The sequence below is a fragment of the Schistocerca cancellata genome, chromosome 11 (genome assembly GCF_023864275.1).
Source record: "Schistocerca cancellata isolate TAMUIC-IGC-003103 chromosome 11, iqSchCanc2.1, whole genome shotgun sequence".
NCBI classification, from domain to species: Eukaryota; Metazoa; Arthropoda; class Insecta; order Orthoptera; family Acrididae; genus Schistocerca; species Schistocerca cancellata.
The window spans coordinates 19495822-19522232 of record NC_064636.1 but is presented as its reverse complement, the minus strand read 5'-3'; the positions used below and the strand labels follow the sequence as shown (position 1 = coordinate 19522232).

The window sequence follows — 26411 nt, the reverse complement described above, 5'->3', positions numbered from 1 at the left end:
GTCTGTCCACACAATTGGGCACCGACAAACTGATGCCGAGAAACGGCCGGACCGTCCAGTTGCCGAGCACACTGCCCGATGCAACGTTACTCCTTTCGGTGACTACTTCACAGCCTGTGCCAACTGGATCCTTCCCACCGACACTAGCATTTCTGAATTGCGCAGGTAGGAAGTCTCCCTGCAATATATCCGAAGTTCCCGTAACCCTCCTCAGCCTCGACCTTTGTTAGTCATAGACCTTTATCCACCTATTTTGTTTCCATTGCAGCACTACACAGCCCTCTATTCTGTAAACTCACCCATTGTCCACTTTTCCACCCCTCCCCCCAACTGTCTAACCCACACGCTGCACCTAGCTGCCCTACCCTGCTACCCCTCCCTCTCCCCCTTCCCTCCCCAGTCTCTCCTTACACCCACCACTCAGACTGCTATTCCCATCACGCACAGTTGGTCACAGTTTGGCCTCAGCAGACAGACACATTGGTGTGTGTGTGTGTGTGTGTGTGTGTGTGTGTGTGTGTGTGAACTGCATCTGCATGAATGTGTGCTTGTATGTTTTGTATTCAGAAGAAGGCCTTCTGGCTGAAATCTTATGTGTTTAGTAGACTTTTGTTATGCCTGTCTGCAACTCGAGATCCCGACTATATGGTGAGTAGCACTCTATCCTTTTCATAATATTGTCATGTTTTGATATACTTATACAGACTTTTTTTTTTTTTCATTTATGGCAATACAATACCATATTTTTCAAATCAGGTAGACCCTAAGGGTACCGAGCAAATTTATCTTCTACCCGGCACCCAGCAACAACCAGAAGTCGGGACCTGCATCATAACAATTTGCTTAGAAATATAATAATGCAACATTGGTTAATTGTAAACCAATTCTGTGATGCAATGAATACAAAAATTAAGAATGACTCTCTCTAATGAAAGATAAGTTCAGGATACAGAGTCTGTTACATAAATTATTTGTAAACAGACGAACGAAGTGCAATTGAGACGTGTCTGAAAAAAATTATAGAACTGACTGTTTTACTTTACTAGATAAACTTCCTAATGTATTTATTCTACAAAACTGAAATTACGCAACACTGAACTTAGAGTTAAAGCAAGAGAAAAAGAGATTTGCTCAACAAGAACTTGTTACAAAACTTTAAGGAACCAAAAACCAATTATTCGTAGGAAATAGTGGTCAAAGCTTTGATTGACTTATTATAAAATATTTCTGCAAAATGAAAAGGTGTAGCTCGAACATTCCAGAGATACTGACAACAGCCAATCCCCTACACACACACACACACACACACACACACACACACACACACACACACACACACACACACAGAGAGAGGACAGTTACATTACCTCTTCCTCAGGCGCGGACACTGAAGCTGACGCCTCGGCCTTGATGGGCACCCAAATGGGCCCCGCTCCACCCAGCTGCTGCAGGATGGCCATCTCCTCGTCCGTGGCACCCATCGCGTTCTGCAGCTCCCGCAACCCCGCGGGGTCGGCCACGGGGTACGGCAGTGCGACAGTGGAGGCGTCCGGGGGCACAGTGCCCGCGTCTGCGCCGACACCCGCCGCGTCGTCCGCATTACGGCTGCCCAGGATCTGCAGCGACTGTCCGACACGAGCTACCGTCAGGAACAAAGCTCAAGTGTACGTTTATTGCTCAACGAAGTGAAATGTAGCCCCGGCCAAGTGGGAACTCACTCGGACACACGCCTAGCTACGGGCTTCGACCACTTCGAGTCGGTGCAGTGCACACCTGAAATCTGACTGCGGGAAGTACGTCCGAGGACAACCACGAGGATTTGCTGCCGATGCCACAAAATTAACTGATAACGAGAAGGAGGGAGAAGTGGCTGTGCCGAGGGAGTCAGTCGACAGTGTGGAAAATATGGCAGGAAGGCTTCCCTTTGAGTGTCTAAAAGTGTAGTGCACAGAGATACATTGAACTTTTCGATACACCTCGTGCAACTCTGGACACAATCGTGCACACACTGTTAATTTGCATTATCTGGTCTATTTAATAGACTGAGGAGAGCCTCCGTACCTGTTTGCTGTGCACTTTTGCAAACCATTTCTGACATTCTGTCTCATAAAATAAATCTGAAGAAATTAATGTTACCAACGTATGAAATTCATGTTACCACCATAACTTACTTTTAGTGAATACTTTATTGACAACTAGCTTTGGTAAAAAGAACCATTTTCAGTTTCACTTAAAAGTACATTATAATAAAAATATAGGTCAACATGTAAAACGTCGTACCCAAGGTAACAGTTGTTTTGTCAATAACATTTACATCAAAACTGTCACTATTGCAGTCACGAATTCTCCACAGCACATACTGACATAATTCTGACAAAGTTCTTTGCTGTTCATTTGCAAATCTTAAAATGGCTGATTTATGCCTTGAAACTGACAGACCTGTGTTGGTATGTGATGTAAAGAACATTTTATAGCAGATGTAAATTTTCTTGACAAATATAGCTGTTAATTCAGATACGTTGTTTTACATGTTAACTACTCTACCGAGATGTTTTTATTATAACGTGTTTCGATGGCGACTTCAAAATGGCTGCCCAGACAGCCGTGTGCGTTAAAGCACTGCTTGCGGAATGGGGAGGCGTGCCGGCCCCTGCGTCAAATCCGTCTGGTGGATTAATGAAGAGGGTCAGTGTGCTGGTCAGCATTTAGGCATTTTCCCACATCCCACTAGGTGGATACCGGGCTGGTAGCCATACATCTCAGTTACACGACAGCAAATATCTAGAAAACTTTCATTTCCTTTCATACGAATAACACTACACGCAGACAGTTGGAGGCATACAAATCCCATCCCAGAGTGACACCAGGAAGGAAATTCAGCCACCCCTTAAACTAACCATGCCAAAATCCACAAGTTACTGTGCTGACTCTGCACCAATGTGGGACAAATGCACAGGAAAGAGAGGAGGAGGAGGAGGAGGTTGACATCAAAATGAAACTTCTACCAAAACAGTCATCAATAAAGCATTATTCCTTAGAAGCAGCTTATAGTGGTAACACAAACTTATTGAAGGTTATTAGAGCTGTGAAGCACGTTTCAAAAAAATGTCAAAAAAATAAATGAAAAGCCGTGCAAACAGTGGATGTTAGTCACAACTGTTAGGTTACCAACAGCAAGTATTACCCGTAACTGAGTGCGCTAACAAACTCTTGAGATAGCAGAACGATACAATGACATCCGAGCTGATTTTCTGATTGTTACTATGGTAGCTATCTCGTAAACTTGATTCAGACAAAAAAAGTCTGTGTGTCAAACAGGATGAGTAAATAATTACAGTAAATGAGTAAACACAATGAGAGTTACAACAATATTATAACAAATAATCACATTTATACACATACTCTTAGGCACTGCTATGTGACATACGTTTTTGACATGTAGCCACAAAAATTAAATGCTACCAGTAGCAAACAAGCAATAAAACAGCAATAAAATGTAATTGCTCATCTGTGCTACATTACTACACTGCCTGACAAAGGAAGTGCAGCACGTAAGGGTGGAGGAGGAATGAAAATGGAACTTCTCGGGTTGTGAGGGTATAAAAAGTTACTTCAGTGATTACAAAACTGAGTCAAATTTACAGAGAACTTTGCAGTATGATCTGCTACGATGCCGCACCTTTTCTACTCGGCCGCACACACCAGACATCCGAGAAAGGCACCGTAAACTCGTTTTACCCTTTTATGAGGCAAAGTGCTTCAAACTGTCAAACAGTTCGCGATATCCTGCATACTGACACAGGGACAAAGTCGACTGTCGAGCTTGTCGCACACAGTTTCTATCGGAGACAGATCTGCGGATTCTGTCTGTCACCGGAGAAGTTCGACATCACGCAGACAGTTAACAGACACACATTCTCTGAGGTCGAGCATCGGCCTGCGGAAAAATTTCACCTCGATACTTTCACACGAGAATGAAAGGTGTCCGTGATATTATGTTGTGCTGTCAAAAGTTCCGTCAATCACTACCATCCTTTGCCAGAAGTCTAATCTTACAGCTCCTCACACCGTGATGGCCAGAATAACACCACTGTGCCTCTGCTAAGCATCGGAAGTACCGGACCTCTCCCGTGGTTGCCGTCCCACTCGCCGACAGTGGTCATCGGTGCAGAACTGTGATCGATCGCCAAACGCATCGTGACACTATTCGTCAGCAGTCCGTGCTTCCCGGCCGTGTCACCACTCCAAACCGTCCGTTTGTGCCGTGGTATCGACAGCAGCTTACGCAAGGGACAGCAATTCCTCATCTGACTGCTGCACGACTCCGACCGTCGGCACAATATTGCACGATTCGTTCGGACGGCCAAATGGAGAATCACAGAAAGACCTCCTTCAAACTCTGTAACGCACAAGTAAAGCCATCTCACACTAGTTTTCAGCATTTCCATAATTATCACTCAACATCTCACTATGTTGACGACGATGATGATGATGATGATGCTGATGATATGACAATGACAATGATTTATGGTTGAGGGCAGTAAACAGCAAGGTCATCAGCGCCCTTGGATTAATAATATACCAATGTGTGTGGTGAAAGTCTATGAAAAAAGGCCAGTAAAATGGAAAACCAAATTTTATCGTCCCCACAAGAATCACAAGAAAGCAGCCCCACACAAAGACAAAGGGTGGTCGAATTCCTTCATATTGTTGGTTACCGAGAAGTTCACCGTCTACTCCCCGTCAAGTAGTCTACAAAAGCAGAAGGCACAATCTACAGACACAGAAACTGGTAGCGGAGCTAAATTGTGCAGTTCGACCCACATTCATCAGTATTACATTTGCAGTGCATATCAGATCCTCAGGTATCTGACCCGTATGGGAAGTGCTGTGAAAACTCCACAGCACACAGTATGCATTGAAGTCCCACAAAAGGAGGAAGGGACAACAGGGTAGTTCATCAAGAAGACGAGCCACTGTTGGGAGGCTCATGGGGCAGAAGGTACAAACAGCATACCGTGACAGCAACACGGGCCACTATTCAAACGGCAACCACTTGTAGTGTTGTCGTTAAGGGCACAGGTGAGGGGTGAAAGTGTGCTTGACCAACACTGCTACCCCACCTTTTGCCCTGTCACCTGTAAGGGAGTGTTTTTTTGTAGAGGTGACAATCTCCGAGTACAGGCGCATCGGTCTGTTTAAAATGAGTCTCTTGCAGACGGAGGCAACAGGGTCGAACCCGTACAAGAACTCTCAATTCCTCCAGACGAGTCCCGTATCTACACACATTCACTGGGATACGGGAGCAATTTCGTCAGCGTGGTCTCGCTTTACCCCCATCCTCTGCAAAAACAGGGCCGTCTCAGCTCTAGTCCGGATGGCTCCCAGAGCAGTTAATGCAAACTGCCAGAGACGAACAGTCCCAACTTCGTGGGCTGCCTTTCCACATTTCCCACACGTTACTTCACCTCCACAACTCGGCACCGTACGGCATTTGTGGCACCACACAGTCAGGTCAGAGGAAACCTGCCGCGGTGTGCTCAGGCAGTGTCGGAGAATAGGAGGTCACAATGAAGGTGGCGGTCTTCTCAATTTTTCTCCATTATTCTTACGTGTCTTTGCTCTACATCCTGTAAACCTCGTGAAGACCATTCCCGTTTTAAGTTCGACACCGTCTGTGTCCACAATGTCACGGCACACGACCACACCCTCACTGCAGTTAAGGGAGTTGTGCAACTCTACAATTACGTCACAGTCACCCAATTCTACTTCTCAAGTAGTTCCACCTGCTCTGCCATCGTTAGTCTCTATCGGCAAAGAACCGTTTCACAACCGCTTTATAGACTTCACGCTACTGTCGAGTCCTTCTGAGCCTTTACGGATACAGAAGTGGGTACACTTCGTCAAATGTTTCCTCCTCCCTCTTAATCACCAGAAAAACATTTCGATTTATGACTCCTCGAGCCCTGTTATCGTAGTCCAACTGATTCCGATTATCAGGAGAGTTAGCCTCCCTCAATTGTTAAGACGATCGGGTGCGAGTACTCCCACGCAATAAGACCGTCGCGCCGGGAGGAGCAGACAATTTCGAGGGTACCGTGTCGCTCCCACGAGCGGCTAGGGAAATAAAGGTCCACTCAGACAGAGCCCCACATGCCTGAAAAAACTGTGTGGCAAGTTCCCCAGAGGTCGGCTGCTAACAACCGTTCCTCCTCGACAGCCGTGCACCAAGTCGGCACGAAGCGCACCTCGAGATTGAAGGTTTTTAAGAGGTTTTTACCACCCTCACAGTCTGGCCGGTCAAGCCGAGATCCCTATTCCCTGTGCCACACAGTGTCCCACTATCGGGCCGCAGAGTGGTCGCTAGAGCACACCCGGAGCTTGCGGTGACAAGGGACTGGTGGCACTTACCGGTCCCCAGCTCGGGAACCCAGGTGTCGCCGAGACGGCAACCGGCAAACGAATGCTGAGCCCCTGAAGGGACCTCACACTATTAATACACCTTGTATACCCTACCGGGCCAGGTTACGACACAGAACACGAATGACACTAAAGCACTCTGTGACAATTAGAATGACCACAGAATTGCAGCTCTAGTAATTAACATTACAACCGGTGGTGTGTGTGAATACATAGTTGTACTGACATTTGACTGTCTTCTGGATGCTTCAATTTTCTTGTCGTGCCGTATAAAATAGTCGAATAACTGCAAAAACAGTTCACAGAAAGGGATTCTGTTATTTCAGTTTTTTTCACGCGAAAGTGGTCGTCTCAACTTCTACTCCGTTCCGAGGATTCGAAAAACAAAGAGTGACAAGTTTCACTGTGGCGCTGCAGTAGGTGCGACTAGAGTAACGTAAGTGGGCGGGCTCACCACACCGTTTTCCACTGCCGAAACTGTAGGGCGAGCTCAGAGCGGGCTACTCGTAGAGGAAAGGCTCGCTCACCTGGCTGAAGGAGTCCATGAACGAGTCGAGGCCGGTGCCGCTCTCGCGCTCCCAGGCGGGCTGCAGCGGCCGCCCCCACGCGTCCCGGGCGGCAGCTCCGCCCCACGCCACCTCCGCTCCCCTCTCCCAGCAGCCCTGCTGCTCCGTCGGCTGGTGCGGCAGCGGAGGAGTCACCGACGCCCACGGAGCGGAGTCCGCGTCCGGCCACGGCCCCGCCGGTGGCGGCACTGGAACAGCCGCGACACTGCGCGTCACATCCTACGGGCCGGTACGAGAGACACGTCCGACAAACACTGGTAATCTTTTTCCAAAAATGTGGCTCCCAAAGTCTACGAATTGCAATTTTTGATACCTCCGATACATTCCCGACCCGATGCCACTCCCGTGAGGAGTGTCGGAGAGCGTTTTATGCTGTGCAGTTCAAAATTGCATCTAAATCTTTCACTGTTCACGGTTTCATTATCAAAACGACAGCTCTCAATCCCCTGACTGCGACTTACAAGTTTAGACACGTCCTCCGGGTTTTCTTTCAGCTCTACCAACAAATGGGGCCGGCTCGGTGACTGTGAGTGCTAACGATTAGTGTAACACGACTTAGGTGTGCGGGTGCTATCCAAATTGAACCTTATAGTAGAAGTTCTGAGTCATATGTCACAGCTTTTCACAGTCCTGGCTGCTAAGTTCCACTAAGAAGTCCCGGAACATAGTGTGAACACATTCTAAATGTGTGTAAATACTTTTTTTTTAAGGGGAGTTTGAATACTTCCAATTGACATCTTGACATCACCTGACTGTGTGTGGGCTGTCTGACAGTGTGACGTGCAGCACTGCGATTAACGACATGCTCAAATTTGATTGCCATCTCTTTAGGGTCCTAACAAGTGTACCTTATCCTTCTCTCAATTGCCAACTATCCCAGCTACCTGTGCAGGACCTGACAGTAAATGCTCCAAAAGCTTCATCTTCAATTCGTCAGAGGTCACAAAAAGATTTTTGTTCAGGCAAAAATAAAATTTAATCACGTAGTTCTGAGCATGACTAATTAATGGTGTACTTGTGGGTGTTCTGTGGAGTAGCAGTTTCCATTTTACGCACCAGTCCGTTCAGAGTCCAGGTAGCGAGCACCCTTTATGAGGACACAACTCGCAGCACCTGATGAAGAAGACTGGGCCTCTTATCCAAATATTCTGAAGGAAAATGGGATCGGCAATTCGGCCAAATGTTCTGAAGTGCACCATTACTCCCACGTCTACTGTTACGCACTGTACCGCACAAGAAACTGGCTTGCAGGTGTAAATAATAACGAAATAAAATATTAATTTAATTCGAAGTACTATCATCATTACGGCACATAAGTCGTTTGATATTCTAACCGTACATCACTAGCTGCCATGGCAGGGAGACGATTGTCAAGAGGCAGGTCGACGAACGATTATACGTCGTGTGTTATGTTAGTATATTCCGTTTGATGTATTCTTATGTCTGCTATATTGATACGAGACAAGTTAAGTTTTTAGCCAAAGACTTCAGTGGTGATAGATGGACAAATATAACAGAAAGTTGTTCTTTAGAGTTCTTCAGTGGTAATAAGATACAATGAAAAAGTCTTTAAAGGAATATAAATAATTTAAGGAATAGAAGTAACAACTGATGTGCAGAGTTGTGGTTACATATATAAACTGAACAGAGATATCTTTTGAGCCCTCCAAATGTTGTTGAGAACGAAGCACTTCAACTATTTATTGAGTTTTTACCTTTAATCCTTCAGTTATCAATAAGCCAATAGCAAATTTGTGGGTTTGCTGACCTAGATATGTACACTCACTGGGGCACCAATTCTTACTTATTTCAGACTTAATAACAATTGTGAGGGATCTACATTCTTACCTTCAATGACAATCCCCAAAGTAATTGAATGAAGGACTCAGCAAGATTTCTGCATAAAACAATTTGCAAAACACAGAAGTCTCAACGAAGGAGCATATCTTTACACGCGGCTTTCCCTTCATAACAGTCCATCCTACCACCTTTTTACGTACATCCATTTTATCTCGAACCACCCCGACAGTATCTTTTATCGATCGTACAGGGACATCTCCAGTAGTCTACACCAATTGCTCGCAGATAGGTGGCCGATTTTATTACAGTCAGAAATGTGCACGAACGGCGTCACACACTTACCTGTCGCTGCGGGGGAATCGTAGCCCCTCTGGCCCCAGGCGACAGCCTGCGGCCAGTCCGGCGGGTGCCACGAAACGGGGCCGTCCGCCGCAGCCGCCGTGGGCTGCGTCACGGGAGGCACCGCCGGGGGCGCCGGACTGTCCTCGCCGCCTCCGGTCCCGGTCGTGGTGGCGGGTGACGGCCACACCGATCCCGTGTCCGAAGGAACCGTCTCCGCATCGCGCACCTGCAAAGCGCGACCGCGGCTCACAGCTCTGCACTGTCGACAACTCGTCCGGCGAGGAGCTTTACAGAGTGACACTCTTTCGTTTTCTTCGTAATTGTACGATTTCCTGCCCGGAAATGAATTTCCTAAAGCTGTACACTGTCCTCCTCCAAAATACCCAAAAAAAATCAAGATTCAGGACTTCCGAATGCTGTCAAGTATCAAAAATTTTAAGCTTCCAAACAGAAATATTCACAATGTGTGCATATACTGCTCGTATTGTAATTACGAAGTTGCTTGTACGAGTCTCAGTTGCTACAACTTTTTATTTTACTTTTATGTGAATCACAAATGCAAGAAACAACACAGACACAGGTGAGTGGAGAAGACAAGCTGCATTCTGGAAGATACCCACTATGGGTCAAGGATGTCCCTTAAAACAGCAAAAAGGTTACATATCGGGTGACAATATTACAAAAAGGACAGGTTGCCACTCAGCATATAGTGGAGATGTTGAGTCACAGAAAGGCACAACAAAAAGATTGTCCAACAAATAATCTTTTGGCCAAAAGGTCTCCTTCTAAATTAGGTGTGCACACGCACACACACAATGACCGCCGTCTCTATCTGCCTCGGCATCGTATGTGCGTGAACGAATGGAGAAGAAAGGGAAGGGAGGAAACCCGAAAAACAGGTGGCCGGAACAAGTAAAGGACTGTTTACGAAAGAAAGGAGAAGACTAAATCACCGGGGAGACGGAGAGACAGTCGGAAGGCGACAGAGGGGTTCGTGTTCCAGACACGCCCGGCCCGTGACTGAAAGTTGTACAAAAAGACAATCACTTGTATCGTATGTATAAACAGATGTTAATTAACAAATACTGAAACATAATTCTCTAGCAAAACTAACATTTTTGTAATTGCTTTCGACTAGCTCACAATTTCTCAATAAAATCACTTAAGTTACTAATTGCATATTCACAATACATTGAAATTCAATACAAAATCAGTAAGTAATTTTTTTTATTCTAAGAAATTACGAATAAATACAGTACTAAGATACTTCCCCCGAGACAGAATCTGTGTACCCAGTCTGTCTGCGTCTCGTGTTACCTCGCATATTATTTATCGACTTAATTTTTTTCCATTTAACAATAACGAATTCTGCATTTTTGTACAAGATTTCAATTTATTATGAATATTTACATTTTCATGTGCTAAGTAACTATAAATAAAATTTGTTATTTTATTTAAATCAAATACGATTCAGTATTTTTCAATTAACATCTCAATTCGAATGAGAATACAGAATTCAAATGAAAGTAAAGAAGTTGCTTGTAGCGAGAATCATAGTCCTTTAGGAAAATAATGTACGGACACAGACCTTCAAGCCCTCTAAGTATAGAGAGACTACTCTGAAAAAAAAGGGTCACCTTAACTGTGCAACCAGTGTTTGAATTATACAATATGTTTTACAAGGCTGCAATTTGTGTTCCCGCAAGGCAGTATGCCTACTTTGTGTGGGAAAAATTTTAAGCTGCACTACAGTTGGAAGTCCACACTGAGCTGTAGGCCCCCTACTAGCTGGGGACAGCAACAGCGTACCGCAACCGGCAGAACAGTGTCTAGTGGAGCACGTCGGGGACAGCCTTACCTACTCTGCCTTTTCCCACGTCTCCACAGGATCGGGTATATTTCGGTTTTGGCAATTTTACCGGTGGCGGGTGGCCGGGTATCCTTCCCAACACCACCACTTCACCCGGTGACGGAATCGTATACCCTGTCTGTCTAGGTCTAGCGTGAGTTCGCATTCGAGTGTGAGAACGATTTTCAAAATGTTCGTGTAGTGTGTTTCAGAGGTGGGTCGTGGGAACCAGCCCAGTATTTAATTAGTCAGATGGGGGAATACACCTAAACACCACACCCAGGCTGGCTGTCACAACTGCACCCGTTTCTGTTTCACAGAAACAAGAACTGTCTTTTATATCTCCTTAAAACTAGCAGAATTATGATAAATTTCCCAGGAGTATTTTCCACACGTAATAATATTGAGTGCTGACATTTTGGAGAATCGGACCTAGTTTTTTTTTTTATTTTACACATCGTAACCGAAACATACATACAGTGCTTCTGATGAGTATATTTAAGTGCTAGTCAAAAGCTGAGGACCTACATAATGGACAAAATACTTTCCCCTCTTCACACCACAACATCGAGGGCCGAGTTATAAGGGTGCCTGTCAGAAGATGTATAGTCGGAAGTGAGGGGTCAATAAACCGTAGTCAGTGAGATCAGTAACCACTCTAACATTTTGTAAGTTAAGTCTAGACAATAACTGATCCACTAAACAATGAACCTCGCACAGGCACTGATCAGTTAGACAAATTTCGACAATATTGAGGGGGTTCGCAAGTGTGCAGTGCTCGAAGCCGACTACCTGCACAAGCTGTACTAATGTCTTAATTATCAGTGAAAGAAAAAGATAAAACACCGCAGTATCTTGTTACTCCGTGTGTACTTCTAGACTACAGCTAATTGTTCCAAAACTACATTTTGAAAATAGCCAACGAATTTGCAAATGCAAATACAACAGAAAACTAAAAACAGTCACTTGTTTTATTATTTGAAGTAATACAGCTCAAAATTAGAAAAAGAGTGCCAACTGTCAATGAAAATAGGAGACAGTGAGGCAGAATTTTTGATTATTATTTATTTTTATTTTTTTTGTTTTTGTTTTGTTTTTCAGTAATCTTTACTACAGCTTACAAATTTTAGACTTTTAACAGTGCCTATACAACATCTGACTCAGAGAAATTTTCAATCTCCTTTCACCTACAAAAACAGTGACCAGGTGCTCACAAAACAATGACCAACGAGTTATTAGAAGTTCATCTATTACTGATACACAGGTAACAACTTTTTATTATTACTGCCTTCCTTAGGTGACAAAATAAGCTAATTGCTAAATTGTGAAATAAAGGCTATTTCCAAACAAAATAGCAGAGCACCCGGGGAAAAGATCTCTGAGAAATTTTATTGCTATTATTGAATTAAGGTAACCCAGAATATGTTTTCATTCCACGGCAGAGCAAGGACCGATTTGGAGCTTCGTATCAGATTAAAACTGTATGCAGCAGTGGGACTCTAAAGTGGGGCCTCTGCTTTCTTTATAGGCAAGTGCTCTACCCACCCAGCTTTCCGAGGAAGCTTTGCTTCTGGCAGTATCTCTCTCACACCTTCCAAACTGAGAGGCGGGTCACAAGCTGTGCTCCGATAGCTCATTTGCAGAGCACTTTCCAGCAAAAAGCTAATGTCCCCGGTTCGAGTCCTCGATCGGCACAGTTTTAACGCACCACGAAATTTCAACCACAATATTTTTTCCATCAGAGTATACTAAAACCAGTATACTATTCCAGAGTAAAAATAAATCAAATGCGGTAGCTTTTATGCTGTCACGTGTCTGCTCAAATGGCTCACCATTTTCACAGCACCTAACATCGCTAGGTCGAGTCTAAAACCAAGTGTTAGACTTTCCAAAGGTCCAAACAACTTTTCATCAAAGAGAACATTATTTCACTACTCTATTTATAGCCCAAAAAAGTGTGTGATGCTCTCCTCTTGACAATGCACATTCCTGCCGAGAAGGACACAAGTATTACACATCACTTATATAGAGAGCATTATTTTCCATGGAGAGTGAGGTAAACTTTCAGGCAGAAAGCCATTCAAATGGCCGTATCAGAGAAGCACAAAATCTTCCATACTCTACTTGTCATTAGTCCATAATTCTTTCTCAGCCTCCAGAAATATTTTATCACTGAATTTGTCTCGTATACATCCGATATCTGGCACAAAGAAATACCTTTGGGGACAGAGGAGAGAGGTGGGGGGTGGGGAACAGACCATCTTACTGTCTGCGATGTCTTTGTTCCAAGAGTCTCCAGCCACTATTTATCAAGGTGAAAAGTGATTACAAATATCGTTAAGAATCAAAATACTCGCCACAAAGAAGTTCAGTGCCTTGCTGTACAATTTCAGACCGCACGTAAAACATCATTCGGTTGAAAGACATGGCCAGCAAATCAGAGTATTCTGCTAAATAATTACAGGAAAGTAGCTTTGTAACTTCTCTTCATACTGGCCTACACAGTCTATACAACATTATTTAATATCACCATTTGGCTGTAGTTATTAGACAAAACTCAATGTCTCACAACCAGCTGATTTTGGGACTCTAAGGCCATTTCCAAGTGATCGATAGGTAGAGGTAACTCGTAAAAACGTGTCGACTACTGGCACGTATTTTGAATTTGATTCTGCAGTAAACAGTGCATTTTCACACTCTGTCCCTTGCACATATATGTAATCTGTATCGATCGTTTGAAAATGCCCACAGAGGCTGGATTCAAATGGTGTGTGAAAGTACAGATATTTGTACAACAATTACAGCCTAATAACGGAAAAATTACTTCCCTTAATAACCTTGTCACCATTTTACTTTCACAATACACACTGTTTACAGCGCAAGACTGACACCCGTTTGAAAAGTATTCTTTAGGCACACCTAGTGTGAAATTTATTGCACAATTTAGACTGCAGAAGGTGGAAACGGAGTGGCAGGCCGCATAGACCTCAAGATGAGGGGCAAGCACCTGTTGTGGCAACCGCTCCTTTGCAACCTATCCCTCTTTCCTGCTTGAGGAAGGAACACACAGTTTCAAAAGATAGGAACTTTTTTTTTTCTTTCCCACTTTCAAATGTGTGTATCAGCAGTACTTTCCCTTACAGTTTCTCCCACTAAATTTTCCTCACGAGACAATTATTACTAGCTTTCACTAAAATTAGACAAAGCCTGCTAAAATTTAAAGGAAAGACCACCACAGTTTAACAACATCCCACTGTGTGGGTCTCAGCTATCGTAAACTTGTTTATAGCTCCAATCAACAGCTGTCGTTACAAGGAGGCAACACTGTCAACCTCCAAGCATTTTCTCTCACTTCAACAGATATTTTCAACTTCGTTATTACAACATTTACAAGGAATTGCCCCAAACGGATACTGCATATTACGCATTTCACACACAGCCCGATGCCCACAGAAAATTACCATTTGTTTCCGGTAACTATATATATATATATATATATATATATATATATATATATATCTAAAAACAAAGTAGATGTGACTTACCAAATGAAAGTGCTGGCAGGTCGACAGACACACATACGAACACAAACATACACACAAAATTCAAGCTTTCGCAACAAACTGTTGCCTCATCAGGAAAGAGGGAAGGAGAGGGAAAGACGAAAGGATGTGGGTTTTAAGGGAGAGGGTAAGGAGTCATTCCAGTCCCGGGAGCGGAAAGACTTACCTTAAGGGGAAAAAAGGACGGGTATACACTCGCACACACACACATATCCATCCACACATATACAGACACAAGCAGACATATTTAAAGACCAAAGCACAAAATCTTAAATATGTCTGCTTGTGTCTGTATATGTGTGGATGGATATGTGTGTGTGTGCGAGTGTATACCCGTCCTTTTTTCCCCTTAAGGTAAGTCTTTCCGCTCCCGGGACTGGAATGACTCCTTACCCTCTCCCTTAAAACCCACATCCTTTCGTCTTTCCCTCTCCTTCCCTCTTTCCTGATGAGGCAACAGTTTGTTGCGAAAGCTTGTATTTTGTGTGTATGTTTGTGTTCGTATGTGTGTCTGTCGACCTGCCAGCACTTTCATTTGGTAAGTCACATCTACTTTGTTTTTAGATATATTTTTCCTTCGTGGAATGTTTCCAACTATATATATATATATATATACCTAAAAACAAAGTCTTTAAATATGTCTGCTTGTGTCTGTATATGTGTGGATGGATATGTGTGTGTGTGCGAGTGTATACCCGTCCTTTTTCCCCATAAGGTAAGTCTTTCCGCTCCCGGGACTGGAATGACTCCTTACCCTCTCCCTTAAAAACCCACATCCTTTCGTCTTTCCCTCTCCTTCCCTCTTTCCTGATGAGGCAACAGTTTGTTGCGAAAGCTTGAATTTTGTGTGTATGTTTGTGTTCGTTTGTGTGTCTGTCGACCTGCCAGCACTTTCATTTGGTAAGTCACATCATCTTTGTTTTTAGGTATATTTTTCCTTCATGGAATGTTTCCTTCTATTATAACTATATATATATATATATAGAGAGAGAGAGAGAGAGAGGAACAGAATGTGTCTTTCACGTAATTGGCCTGCAGTGGCAAGGGCAAATTTGTACGAAGGCTGGGAATCGAACACAGGCCTCCTGTCTACTACGCAGGCAGGTGCATTAGCCACTGAGCCACGTCAGCACAGTGGTTCGCAACTGCACGGATTACCCTGGCACGCCCGACTCCTCAATGCAAATTCTCACTGCCACCCCAGTTGTGCAAAAGTTTTGCCCCCGACGAAAAATGGATAGACGTCTTCCACCCACTCGAGAGTGTCACACAGAATATGTGAAAGGTGTTATTTACGAGGGGGTGACTGGAACTACATACTAAACCGAACATCTGCTGAAACACAAAAATGCACCTAAGAACACCTACAGAGAACACCCAGTAATAACAGATCTTTTTAACCTCGTACCAGTTTAGTAAGAGATCCCCAGTGAAGAAGACTCGAGCCAGCTAGAGTAGTACCTGCACACAGCTACAACAGACTCGTCTCCGGACTGCAAACTTTGCAGTCCCGCAGGCATTATGACCGTAGGTCTGCACACAGTCACACACAATGTTACGGTACCGAGTCGCGTGGCGCAGAGAACAACCGACCTTGAAAGACGCAGTGGTATCGTCACTGGTGCTGAGTGGCGGGTCGTCCGCAGAGCTCGCCACGCTGTCCGCGCGGGTGGCGCCCGAGGTCGTGATTTCCGTCGCCGGTGCGGAGTCTGCGAGGGGCGTGGCCGGGTCCTTGACGGCGTCGTCGCCCTTGGCTCGCAGGATCTCGCACAGGCTCATATGGATCGACACGCGGCGCTCCCATCCGGATTCCTAGCAACAGCACCCCAGTCAGCTCCACAGCCCCGGTACTCGAGTACAACGGGCTACCTTCTACATCTACACCTAACATGTATACTACGCCAGCCACCGTACGGTGCACGGCGGAAGGTACTAGTCGTTTCCTTTCCCGCACAACTCACAAATCGGACGAGATAAAAATGACCGTCCTCACGCCTCTCTACGAGCCCCAATTTCTCTCGTCCAGTCTTCACGGTCTTTACGAAAAATGTGCATCGGTGGTATAGAATTTTTCTGCGGTCAGCTGCAAATGCCTTTTCTCTAAATTCTCTCGACAGTGTTTCGTGTAAATAACGTCACATTTCCTCCGAGGATTCGATTTCATGAAACGTCTCCATAATATTCGAGTGTCGATCAAACCTATCGGTAAAAAATATCTAGCAGCACGCCTCGGCAATACTCTGACTTCCTCCTTTTGTAGTGTCCTCGTGATGATCCCAAACACACCTCCGTGCGGCAGTCTGACGAGATAGTGCGGACTCGCACAGTACGACCACATCTACACCCTGTAAAGTACCATCCCTTAGAGATGGATATATGTAAATCCCAAATGACAGAAATTTCTCCAATTCCTTGCCAAATCCCGGAGGAAAGTATTAGGTATTTAAAGTTATTTTCTACTATTGTTATCAATATATCTGTAATATTCCAACAAGCAAATTTCGCAATTAGTGCACACTATTGGATTGAATAAAATCCTCTCAGTTTTCAAACAGTGTCAGGTGCATAAAATGTTGCCCAGTTTATGACAGCATCATCATATTGTAATACTGACTAAGTTTCAGTCACTGTTGTAAGTTGTCGTCATTTACAACCGAGCTAGTGCGACACGGTTTGTTTCATCCTACTGATATAAATGTGTGGACGTAAGAAGGTGGGTAACGTGGCAATATGCAGTATATTGTTTGACATTCTGGCCAATAATGTCATTAAGCTGCACGTGTACAGTGTGCATTTCAGACTCCACGTACGACCTTCTGAGTTTGGTTTCACATTAGTCCAAGTACTGTGAAGGTATTTAGCCACTGTGCTGTTCATTAGGGGTGGCATAAAGCATAAACCGAGATCACCACCAAATCACTCGATTGGATGGCAGAAGAGAGATGCAGCAGGGACAGACATCTCGTATCAATTGTAGTTTCCGCTTTAATTCCTACTGGTTGTGTGTATGATGGAGAAGGGGGCAAGCTCTACAGTGACCTGGGGATGAGAGGGGTGTGGGGAGCAGGGGAGGGGGAAGACCAGTCGTACCTGAGGGAGCCAAATGCATTACACCCACTACCTCGCAGTCTTTCAAGAGCTGTCAGCCTACGGGGCAGCTACTGCTCACGGCTGAAACAGCAGGAGGCTACATAACCCACCACAATCCCTGTGCGCGCGTGTGTGCAGAGGGATGAGGAGGGGGGCAAGCAAGAATGCATGCGTTTGTTGAGGATTAAGTTGGAAGGACCCCATTTTCAGAAAGTGTCTGAAGGTTTATGCAGATCAGAGTCCTCTGCTATCAGTGATTAGGGCTGCGGACTGGCACTCTGCCTAATGGATGAAGTTGATTGCTCTGTGGGGCCACGAGTGAAGGGCGCGGAGCACACACGACCTCCACGATGTCAATGGAATCGTCGTTGAAAAGATACTCGTTGCTCCGGTTTTATTGTAAAAATTGTTCTGTCATTTGTGAGATGCACTCACGGAAACATCTAGCTGGAATATTAAGCCTATGTAGTCTACAATGAGAAGTTCCACAGTCTATCAATATGGAGAAGTGGTGCAGTCTATCAATGAGGAGAAGTTAGGATTGTATGTTATAGAAAATACACAGAGTTCAACTTCTCTTTCAGCACCATCAACACAGTGGATCGTAGTCCACAGCTGAAACGCCAGTTCACAGTTCGAGGACACTGCACAGCATTGATATTGTACGGTGACCACAGAAAACTTGAGAGAATTGGAAAATCTAATAAAATACAGGAGCTGCAGGTTGACTAATGGACAGTTTCTGGCCCATTCCTGTCACCTCCACTAGAAAAGGAAGACGTGAAACATTTCATTTCCGTGTGTTATTTCTGTTCTGTGTCCTGTGCAATTTCTCTTAAAGCAGTGAAGAGTGTATTTTTGCAGAGTGTTGTGTTTTCATTTATTGTTTTTGCCTTCAACTAGAACCTTTCGTATGTAATAGTTTTCTTCTAATGTTAATTTATGGTGTCAGTTGTTGCAGTGTTTCAGAATATGTAGACCAGTTACGATAGATTTGTGAGGTGGTAGTTTCCATTTATTATGGGTTCTGTGAAAGTGGAATGTGTGCTGTCATTATTCACAGTTCTCAAGTGTACTGTGAACCTTGTTCAGAAATTCCTGAAAGCTTGTCACACATACTGTGACTGATAGGAGCTGTACGTGAGTTCACGTATTCCTGTTGTATGAAATTTGTCTGCAGTTTCATTGCCTGACCTTAGTATTTTTTGGGTTGAGTTGTATTGCTTGTTCTGTACGCTACTGGGAACCAAATCCACATACTACTTTATTATTATTACATGTTAGTGCATGCCATCTTTCTTTTTTTCATACATAGTGTGGTCTTCCTTACTGTTTGTGTGTTTACGCCGGTGTTATCAGACGCTTTAGGTGAGCACTTGCGTAGGTGGTGACCACCTTGACCTTTCATTTTTATCTATGTGTTGAGTGTGTTTATGGTGTCTGTTTTGTATCAATTTTCAAGAAGAATTTGTTTGGTTATCTATATTTCAAGTGTGTGCTTTTGGGGTTTGAGGGGTGCTCTGTTTAGCCTGTGCAACATGTGTGGGAAACTGTCACATTTATGAGCAGTTGGGTGTGTTATCCATAACAGAGCTGGTGAAGATGGAAAACTTAATGTTGGAAACGGGGACAGTTACAGAAGAAATGTTCGGAACCCTGGGTCAGGGGAGACGTGCCGGACAGAGTGAGAAGGAAAGACTAATTGTTGAAGACTGCAGCAGATGAGATTTGAAAACCGGCAAATTTAAAGGTGAAAGGCAGGGTAATAAGCAATACTGACATTGCTAGCAAAACACTGCGCAAAAGTGAACAAGACTGGGAAGCTCTGTGCATTGTAAGTGGTACACAGGTGGAGTGGGACAAAAATAGATACCTCCACCTGTACGCCACACGTAGCACTCGGCATTCCACTCTCATTAACTCTTGCATAAATTACCCTATCTTCCACCTTTAAGCTCACACGTTTTCAAATCTCGTCTGGTGAAGTTCCCCACAATCCGTCTTCCCTCCTCGTCCTGTCCTGTAAGTCTCCCCAGACTCGGTGTTCTGAGTGACTTTTCTGTAAGTCTCCCCGTTTCCCTACCAATCATTTTCCTTCGTCCCTCTTACTTCCCCTTCGACACTTCTGCCAGGATGATGAGCCACTGGCTCTGAGAGCTTGCACACTTTCTTTCTTAACTTTCAAATGTTTTTTCCCGTTCGTGAGTAGATTTTTTTTTTATCTATCCAATTATATTATACTTTTACTGTATACTTAATCACACTGAAGAATTTAAAATTTCACAGATCTAATAATTTTTTAACCCGCAAATAAATTTATGCTGGGACACACTCATACTGCCGTAAAGCTCCAGCTTTGCAGATTAGAGAAATGTATATGTTTCTCTCCATGTTTAAGAATTTCATGTATAATTTTACTTTATATGTCCATTTTTTTATTTTCATTGTTTATTTAAAAATGTCATAATGAATACTACAAAATTGTTAAGGCTTTCGTGGCCACTTGTTGACAAACTGCCTATTGGCTTCTGTCTCGGGTTCTTCGGCCACGTTCATCTATTGATTTTTCTGATGTTTCGCCAGCATGAGTGGCTGGCATTGTCAAAGCTCCCCCCTCCATTGCCGGTGGTGAACTGGAGCTGAGCTCGCGGCCGCAGACTATATGTACCTGGCGCGCCAACATCCGAGGGCTTCTCTGCGGTCATTTCCAATGCGGTTCTCCTCTTGCTACCTGGGACAGTCATTCGCTGCAGTACGGGAAGCCACGATCCGTTTACCTTAAGGCTTTCCACTTTCTTGTTGTAACTGTTCGCGTGTTTTTGTACTTCTACAGCTTCTCTGAACAAGCGTGTGTGACAGTGCTTCTCTACAGCCAGAACTTCCGTGTCAGCGAATTTTATTACTTGGTCGGTCTCATTCAGTGTGTGCTCTGCCACGGCCAATTTCTCCACCTGCCCCAACCTGCAATGTCGCTTATGCTCTTTGATCCTGGTGTTAATTGATCGTCTAGTCATTCCGACAAACTTTTCTGCACTTGCACGGTATACGGTATATTCCCGACATTGCAAGTGGGTCTCTTTTCTCCTTCGCCGATCTAAGACTTTCTTTGATCTTCCTTGTCGGTTTGAAAATCGCCTTTACGCCATGTTTGCACAATATACGGCCGATTCTGTCCGTCACTCTGGTAATGTATGGCAGAAAAGCCATACCCGACATATCTTTTTCTGATTCCTTACTTCGCCGAGTGTTTGGCTCTGTTACACTTCTAACATAATTTGTGGAGGACCCATTGCTCCTCAGAACAGTTTCCAGGTGTTGCATTTCTCATTTGAGGTGCTGCGGCTCACATATTCGTCCTGCTCTCGTTACAAGCATACTAATCATGCCTCATTTCTGGCTCGGGTGGTGGTTTGACAGTTTGTGCATGTATCGGTCCGTGTGTGTCGGTTTTTGATACACACTGTGACCCAGGTTTTCGCCGTCCCTTGTGACCAGCACATCTAGAAATGGCAGTTTCTTGTCCTTTTCTACTTCCATGGTAAATGTTATGTTGGCATGGAAGCTATTCAAGTGTCTTAGGAAGTCACCGAGCTGTTCTTCACCGTGGCTTCACACCACAAAAGTATCATCGACGTACCTGTACCACACCTTAGGTTTGCAAGTTGCTGAGTCCAGTGCCTGTGCTTCGAATTGTCCCATGAAGAAGTTGGCCACCACTGGACTGAGAGGACTACCCATGGTGACGCCTTCCAGCTGTTCGTAGAAATCGCCATTCCACGTGAAATAGCTCGTGGTGAGACACGCATGGAAGAGCTTTTTGATGTCTTGCGGGAAAATGGAACCAATGTGCTCCAGAGCGTCACTGAGTGGCACTTTTGTAAATAACGAAACAACATCAAAGCTGACCAGGATGTCATTTGGTGCAAGTTTCGGTTTCTTCAGCTTCTCAATGAAATGTCCCGAGTCCTTAATGTATGTGTCGGTCTTCCCCACGTGAAACGTCAGAAAAATCATTAGATGAACATTGGCCGAAGAACCCGAGACAGAAGCCAATAATGAATACTGTTTAAGTTATGTTAAAAAAATTGGCACCTCATTAATATATACTTAAAAAGTAAGAAGAGCAGGGTGTTTCAAAAGATAGTTTATTTTTTAAGAGCTCTCTGTGCACGTGCTACAAATCAGAGGAGAGTGGGGGATACAAACGTCACTTTAGGAATTCAGTCAATGTGGAGCACTTCTCAGGAGCGAATTCTGTGTGTGAGAAGTTTACAAAAATTAAGATCTGACGACTGCAGCAGGGGGAAATTTTGCAGTGATTGAGGATTGCATAATATAAATGAGGCTCCGAGTGCTCCCCTTATCTGAAACGTATCAAAACATTCGAGGAGACAGGTTTACACTAACCGAACCAACATTCGTGTGACCAGGGACACCGAGAAAGGTCGAATCTGTGGAAGTTGTAAATTGGTCTGTCAGTGATGATCCTAACCTAAATATGCACAGATTGTCACTGCACAGAATTCTGCAAAACTATCTTAAACTGCACCTTACAAAATGCAATTGTTGGAAGAATTAAGGCCTCAGGATCTAGACATAGGCTGCAGTTCAGTAATAATGTGACCGAGTACCCTTCATTTAACAATATCTTATTTTCTGACGAGGCTCATTTTCACCCAAACGTTCTAGTCAAAAAGCAAAATTGCCGCTACTGGACTGCAACGTATCTTCAACAGAAGCACAAGAAAACCCACCATTTGCCAAAAGTCACTGTACGCGATGCAGTATCAGCTCGATCGATTGAAGAACTGGCTCAATACTACGACGCCAATCACCTCGAGCCAAACCCTGACAAAACCCAAGTACGTGCTTTCCATCTGCGCAATAGAGATGCCGGAGTTGAGCTCGACGTTACACGGCACGGTAAGAAGCTAAAGCACTGTTCGACACTTAAATACCTTGGGGTTGTACTTGACAGAACACTTTCCATCAAGCAGCATTGCCAAAACACCGAGGCTAAAGTCTGCTCCAGGAATAACATCGTCCGCAGCCTGACAAACTACGAATGGGGAGTCAACCATCAGTACTGAGAACATCAGCACTCGCTCTGTGTGTTTCTGCAGCAGACTATGCAGCGCCAGTATGGGAAGCATCTGCACATGCTAAACAGGTCGATGTAAGTGTAAATGAGACAATGCGAACTGTTACAGGCTGTCTCAGACCCACACCGACGGGTAATTTGTAACTACTTGCTGGAATTGCCCCGGTGGCAGCAGACGCTGAGAGGACAAAGAAAGGAACAGATTCTCGACACTCACCGAATGGGCACGTCACTCAGCCTCGGAGGCTTAAGTCTAGAAATAGCTTTATTGCGAGAACCGAGATCCTTGACGGTTCACAGGAAGATAATAGAGTCCGTAAATGGGAGAATGAACAAACCGCACTGCCGAAAGAGCAAATGGCTTCTGGAAACAAACTTCCTTATACAGTGTGAAGAACACTAAATAGGCCGAGGGCTGGTGTACTCAGATGCAAAACTAATCTGTGGAAGTGGGGACTGCTGACTAACGATGGCGACGTTCTTTGCAGATGTGGAGAGGTACGAGACGAGGCACATCTGCTCGTGTGCCGACTACTGCCGGAGCCCTGCAGTTTTAGTGACCTGCTACGAGCCGATGACAAAGCCGTAGCGGTAGCTGACTATTGGAAAAATAAAATTTGATCTGGACACGGGAAAGTAAAGTAAAGCAAAGCTCGATCGACGAATAATCGGCTCGTACTTTTTCGAGGACGAGAGCGGTCGTCCAGTTACAGTGAATTCAGAACGTCGTGTGATAATGTTAAATGATTTTTTGGTACCAGAGCTGCAAATTCTTCCTGGTTATAACTAAAGAACACTAGTTCAGCAAGATGGAGCCACAGCACACACATCCAATGCGTCTATGCTGCGAGTCTGCAAAATTTTTCCTGACAAATTGATGTCCAGGAGACGTGACATACACTGGCTACCAAGCAATACAGATTTGAGCCCCACTGATTTTTTCTTATGGGACACGTCCAATCTAACGTGTTTGTCAATAACCCGACTTCTCCGGTGCAACTGAAACAAAACATCCATAGTGAAGTGGCAGCTATCCCAGTGTCTATATGCCAAGCTGTCTTCAATAGTAAATAAAGATTTTGTTGGGAGCCTTCAACCTCAATTTCATTGCGACACATGAACCTTCTTTTGAGATACCCTGTATTACAGTGAAAAACAAAACACTTGTTAATTATTTAATATTATGATCTAAAATTATGTGACCATAAACAACAGGAAATGTCTATTTAAAAAAAAAACACCACTGAAGTTGGCTTAAACAGAAAGTATATCTGTGAAACTGACCCAACAACTAACAATGCCAGAATAACAAACCAAGACAGAACCAAACCCACTAACACAAAACTATTCAATTGCCCACAGAACTTTCCTACTGAGATACAACCAGAGTACAGAAAGGGAGCAACCATTGATATAAATAATTACAGGCCTCGAATGCTTGTTAATGGAAAGAGCAATTCCAGACAACTGAAATATTTCCTCTGAAAATAAAAACTAAAAAACAGCCTGCAGCACAGGTCCCGTTAAGAAAAATCCATAATGAAAGCAGTGGCAAGGTTTTCCTAAGACTTGCTAAACAGACTGTTTAGAGAAAACAAACCAGTTGGACTTTTCTAGATTTGTTAAAGGCTTTCGATTCTGTGCATCGTGCAGTACCAAATCGTCTAAATTAGGAACTTACGGTATAAGAAGAGTAGCACTAAATTTTTCAAGTTCTTATCTCTGAGACAGAAAGACAGTGTGCTATGTTATGTTGTAAAAATGAAGACAGGGCCATAACGGTAAAATTGAAATACGAGACTTGTGACTGTGGAGTACCCCACAGAAGCATTCTCGGACCTTTCGTTTCTCGTATAAAGTAATGAAATAACACAGCCACAAAATTCAGAGCTAATAAACAATGCTGACGCTACACCATTTGTTAGTTGGGACTGTACAGAACAGCTAGCATTGTGAAACAATAAATAGAACTTCGTTCAGCCCGTATAATATCTAATCGTGAATAAACTTACACTGAATAAAGTAGAGACAGTTTTGGTGAACTTTTGGTTAAATTACAGCAAACTTGAAGTGGACATAAATATTGAATCATTGTCTACAGCTCAAACATCACATAAATTTTTAGTCACTGTGATTGGTGAACATCTTATGTGGAGAGAGCATTCGCACTGCATCGCTTTTGCAATACGGGGTAGGAATTTGCGGTGAGGCACCCACCGTCTACACAGATAGGATATTTGGGTTTCAGTGTTGTAGGTACTACTTCATCAAGTATAATTCATCAACTGTGTACTCATTTTAAGTCCTTAAACTAATTACGTTTGTGAAAAACAATGAAGAAGTAAGTGTAATGAATAAAGATAAAGACACAATTATTGTACAATACTGAGCAATAAAACAGCTACGATCACAGTCCACTTGGGGGGTGAGCCACTTTACCCGACTTTTTTAATCGAGTCATGGAGGGGTGCACTTGGGCTCACTGTTTTCACCTGCAATATCTGTTTAGTTGAAATGCAAAGGTGCAACAACATGTGCTTGTCATAGAGAGGGCATTTAAAAATGCAGATTCTATAAACACCATTCATAGGAAGTTTCGTCTCCAATTCAATGTTCCACATAATGCTGCAATTCAAATAACCCCCAATACATTTCTGATACAAGTAACAAACATTCGTGAGACCTGTTCTGCATTGGAGGGAAGGGGCAGAAAAGGTGGGAGTGTGAGGGGAAGAGGAAGGGGGGAGGGAGTCAACTGGAGGCAGCGCAAAGACGGCCCCACACCTGAGAATACTGAAGTTCTGCAATGCGCATCAAGCAGTTCGACAGAGCCCCAGCTGATCTGCAAGACAAAACATTCCGTATATTGGATCACAGTCGACACTTTTATCCTTACAAAACTGCAGCTGTTCAGGAGTTGAGCTCTCAAGATTTTGTGAGGAGGAATGTTTTGCTGAAGTAATGAGAGAGATGTTGTAGGATGAAACTGAGATTGTGATTTTAATGTGAGATGAGGCTAATTTTTTCCTGATGGCAATGTTAACACACAAAACTGTCGTCCTGTGAAGGCACCCACTGCATTGTTACACGAGTTACAGTGTGCATCGTATTAGGGAGATACGCCACAGCACCTCATCTCTTCTGAGGTATCGTACGGCCATATTTCTCAGAAGAAAATGGGGGAGCTGTCACTGTGAACTCTGAGCGCTTTCCGAACACGTCGGACAAATTTATCATCTCGGCACTTCATCGCTGTGGCACAAATAGTCTGAAAGTTCGGTTTTGCCAAGATGGTGCGACAGCTCACACTTGGAATATATGTATTGCTGAAGTAAGGAAGTTCTTCTGCAGAGGGTGACATCTAACAGAGGAAATGTTAACTGGCTGCGTAACTCTCCCGATCTTAGCCCACATTACATTTTCCGTTGGGCTTTCTCAAGAACGGAGTGTACATCAATAAGCCACGTACTGGACTTCAATTAAAGAATACCATTCAGCGAGAGATACGGAGCGTTTGGCACACATTTCACTCCTAGAACAGAAGTGTGGGTGGGAACGGAATGGAAGAAAAACAAAATTCGTAATCAACAAAACTTGTGTTGAGCCCATAGTATTTGTGCACCGGGAACTGGCACTAAGAACATAGCAAACAATCAATTTTTGTACTAACTACCATTTAA

At 44.0% G+C, this 26411-nt stretch overlaps 1 protein-coding gene across 4 annotated transcripts in view; it reads right to left on the bottom strand.

Moving 5' to 3' along the window:
- LOC126108425 (pneumococcal serine-rich repeat protein-like) overlaps nucleotides 1–26411 on the bottom strand; it is a 105394-nt gene that overhangs the window by 65656 nt on the left and 13327 nt on the right. For 3 of the 4 annotated variants that reach the window (XM_049913639.1, XM_049913637.1, XM_049913638.1), the window contains exons 3-6: nucleotides 16134–16352; nucleotides 9129–9354; nucleotides 6948–7174; nucleotides 1368–1625 (exon numbers count right to left, since the gene is read on the bottom strand). In XM_049913639.1, the coding sequence (XP_049769596.1) occupies nucleotides 1368–1625; nucleotides 6948–7174; nucleotides 9129–9354; nucleotides 16134–16352 (930 nt within the window). The remainder of the gene's footprint in view (nucleotides 1–1367; nucleotides 1626–6947; nucleotides 7175–9128; nucleotides 9355–16133; nucleotides 16353–26411) is intronic. The other variant, XM_049913640.1, reaches the window with a different exon arrangement.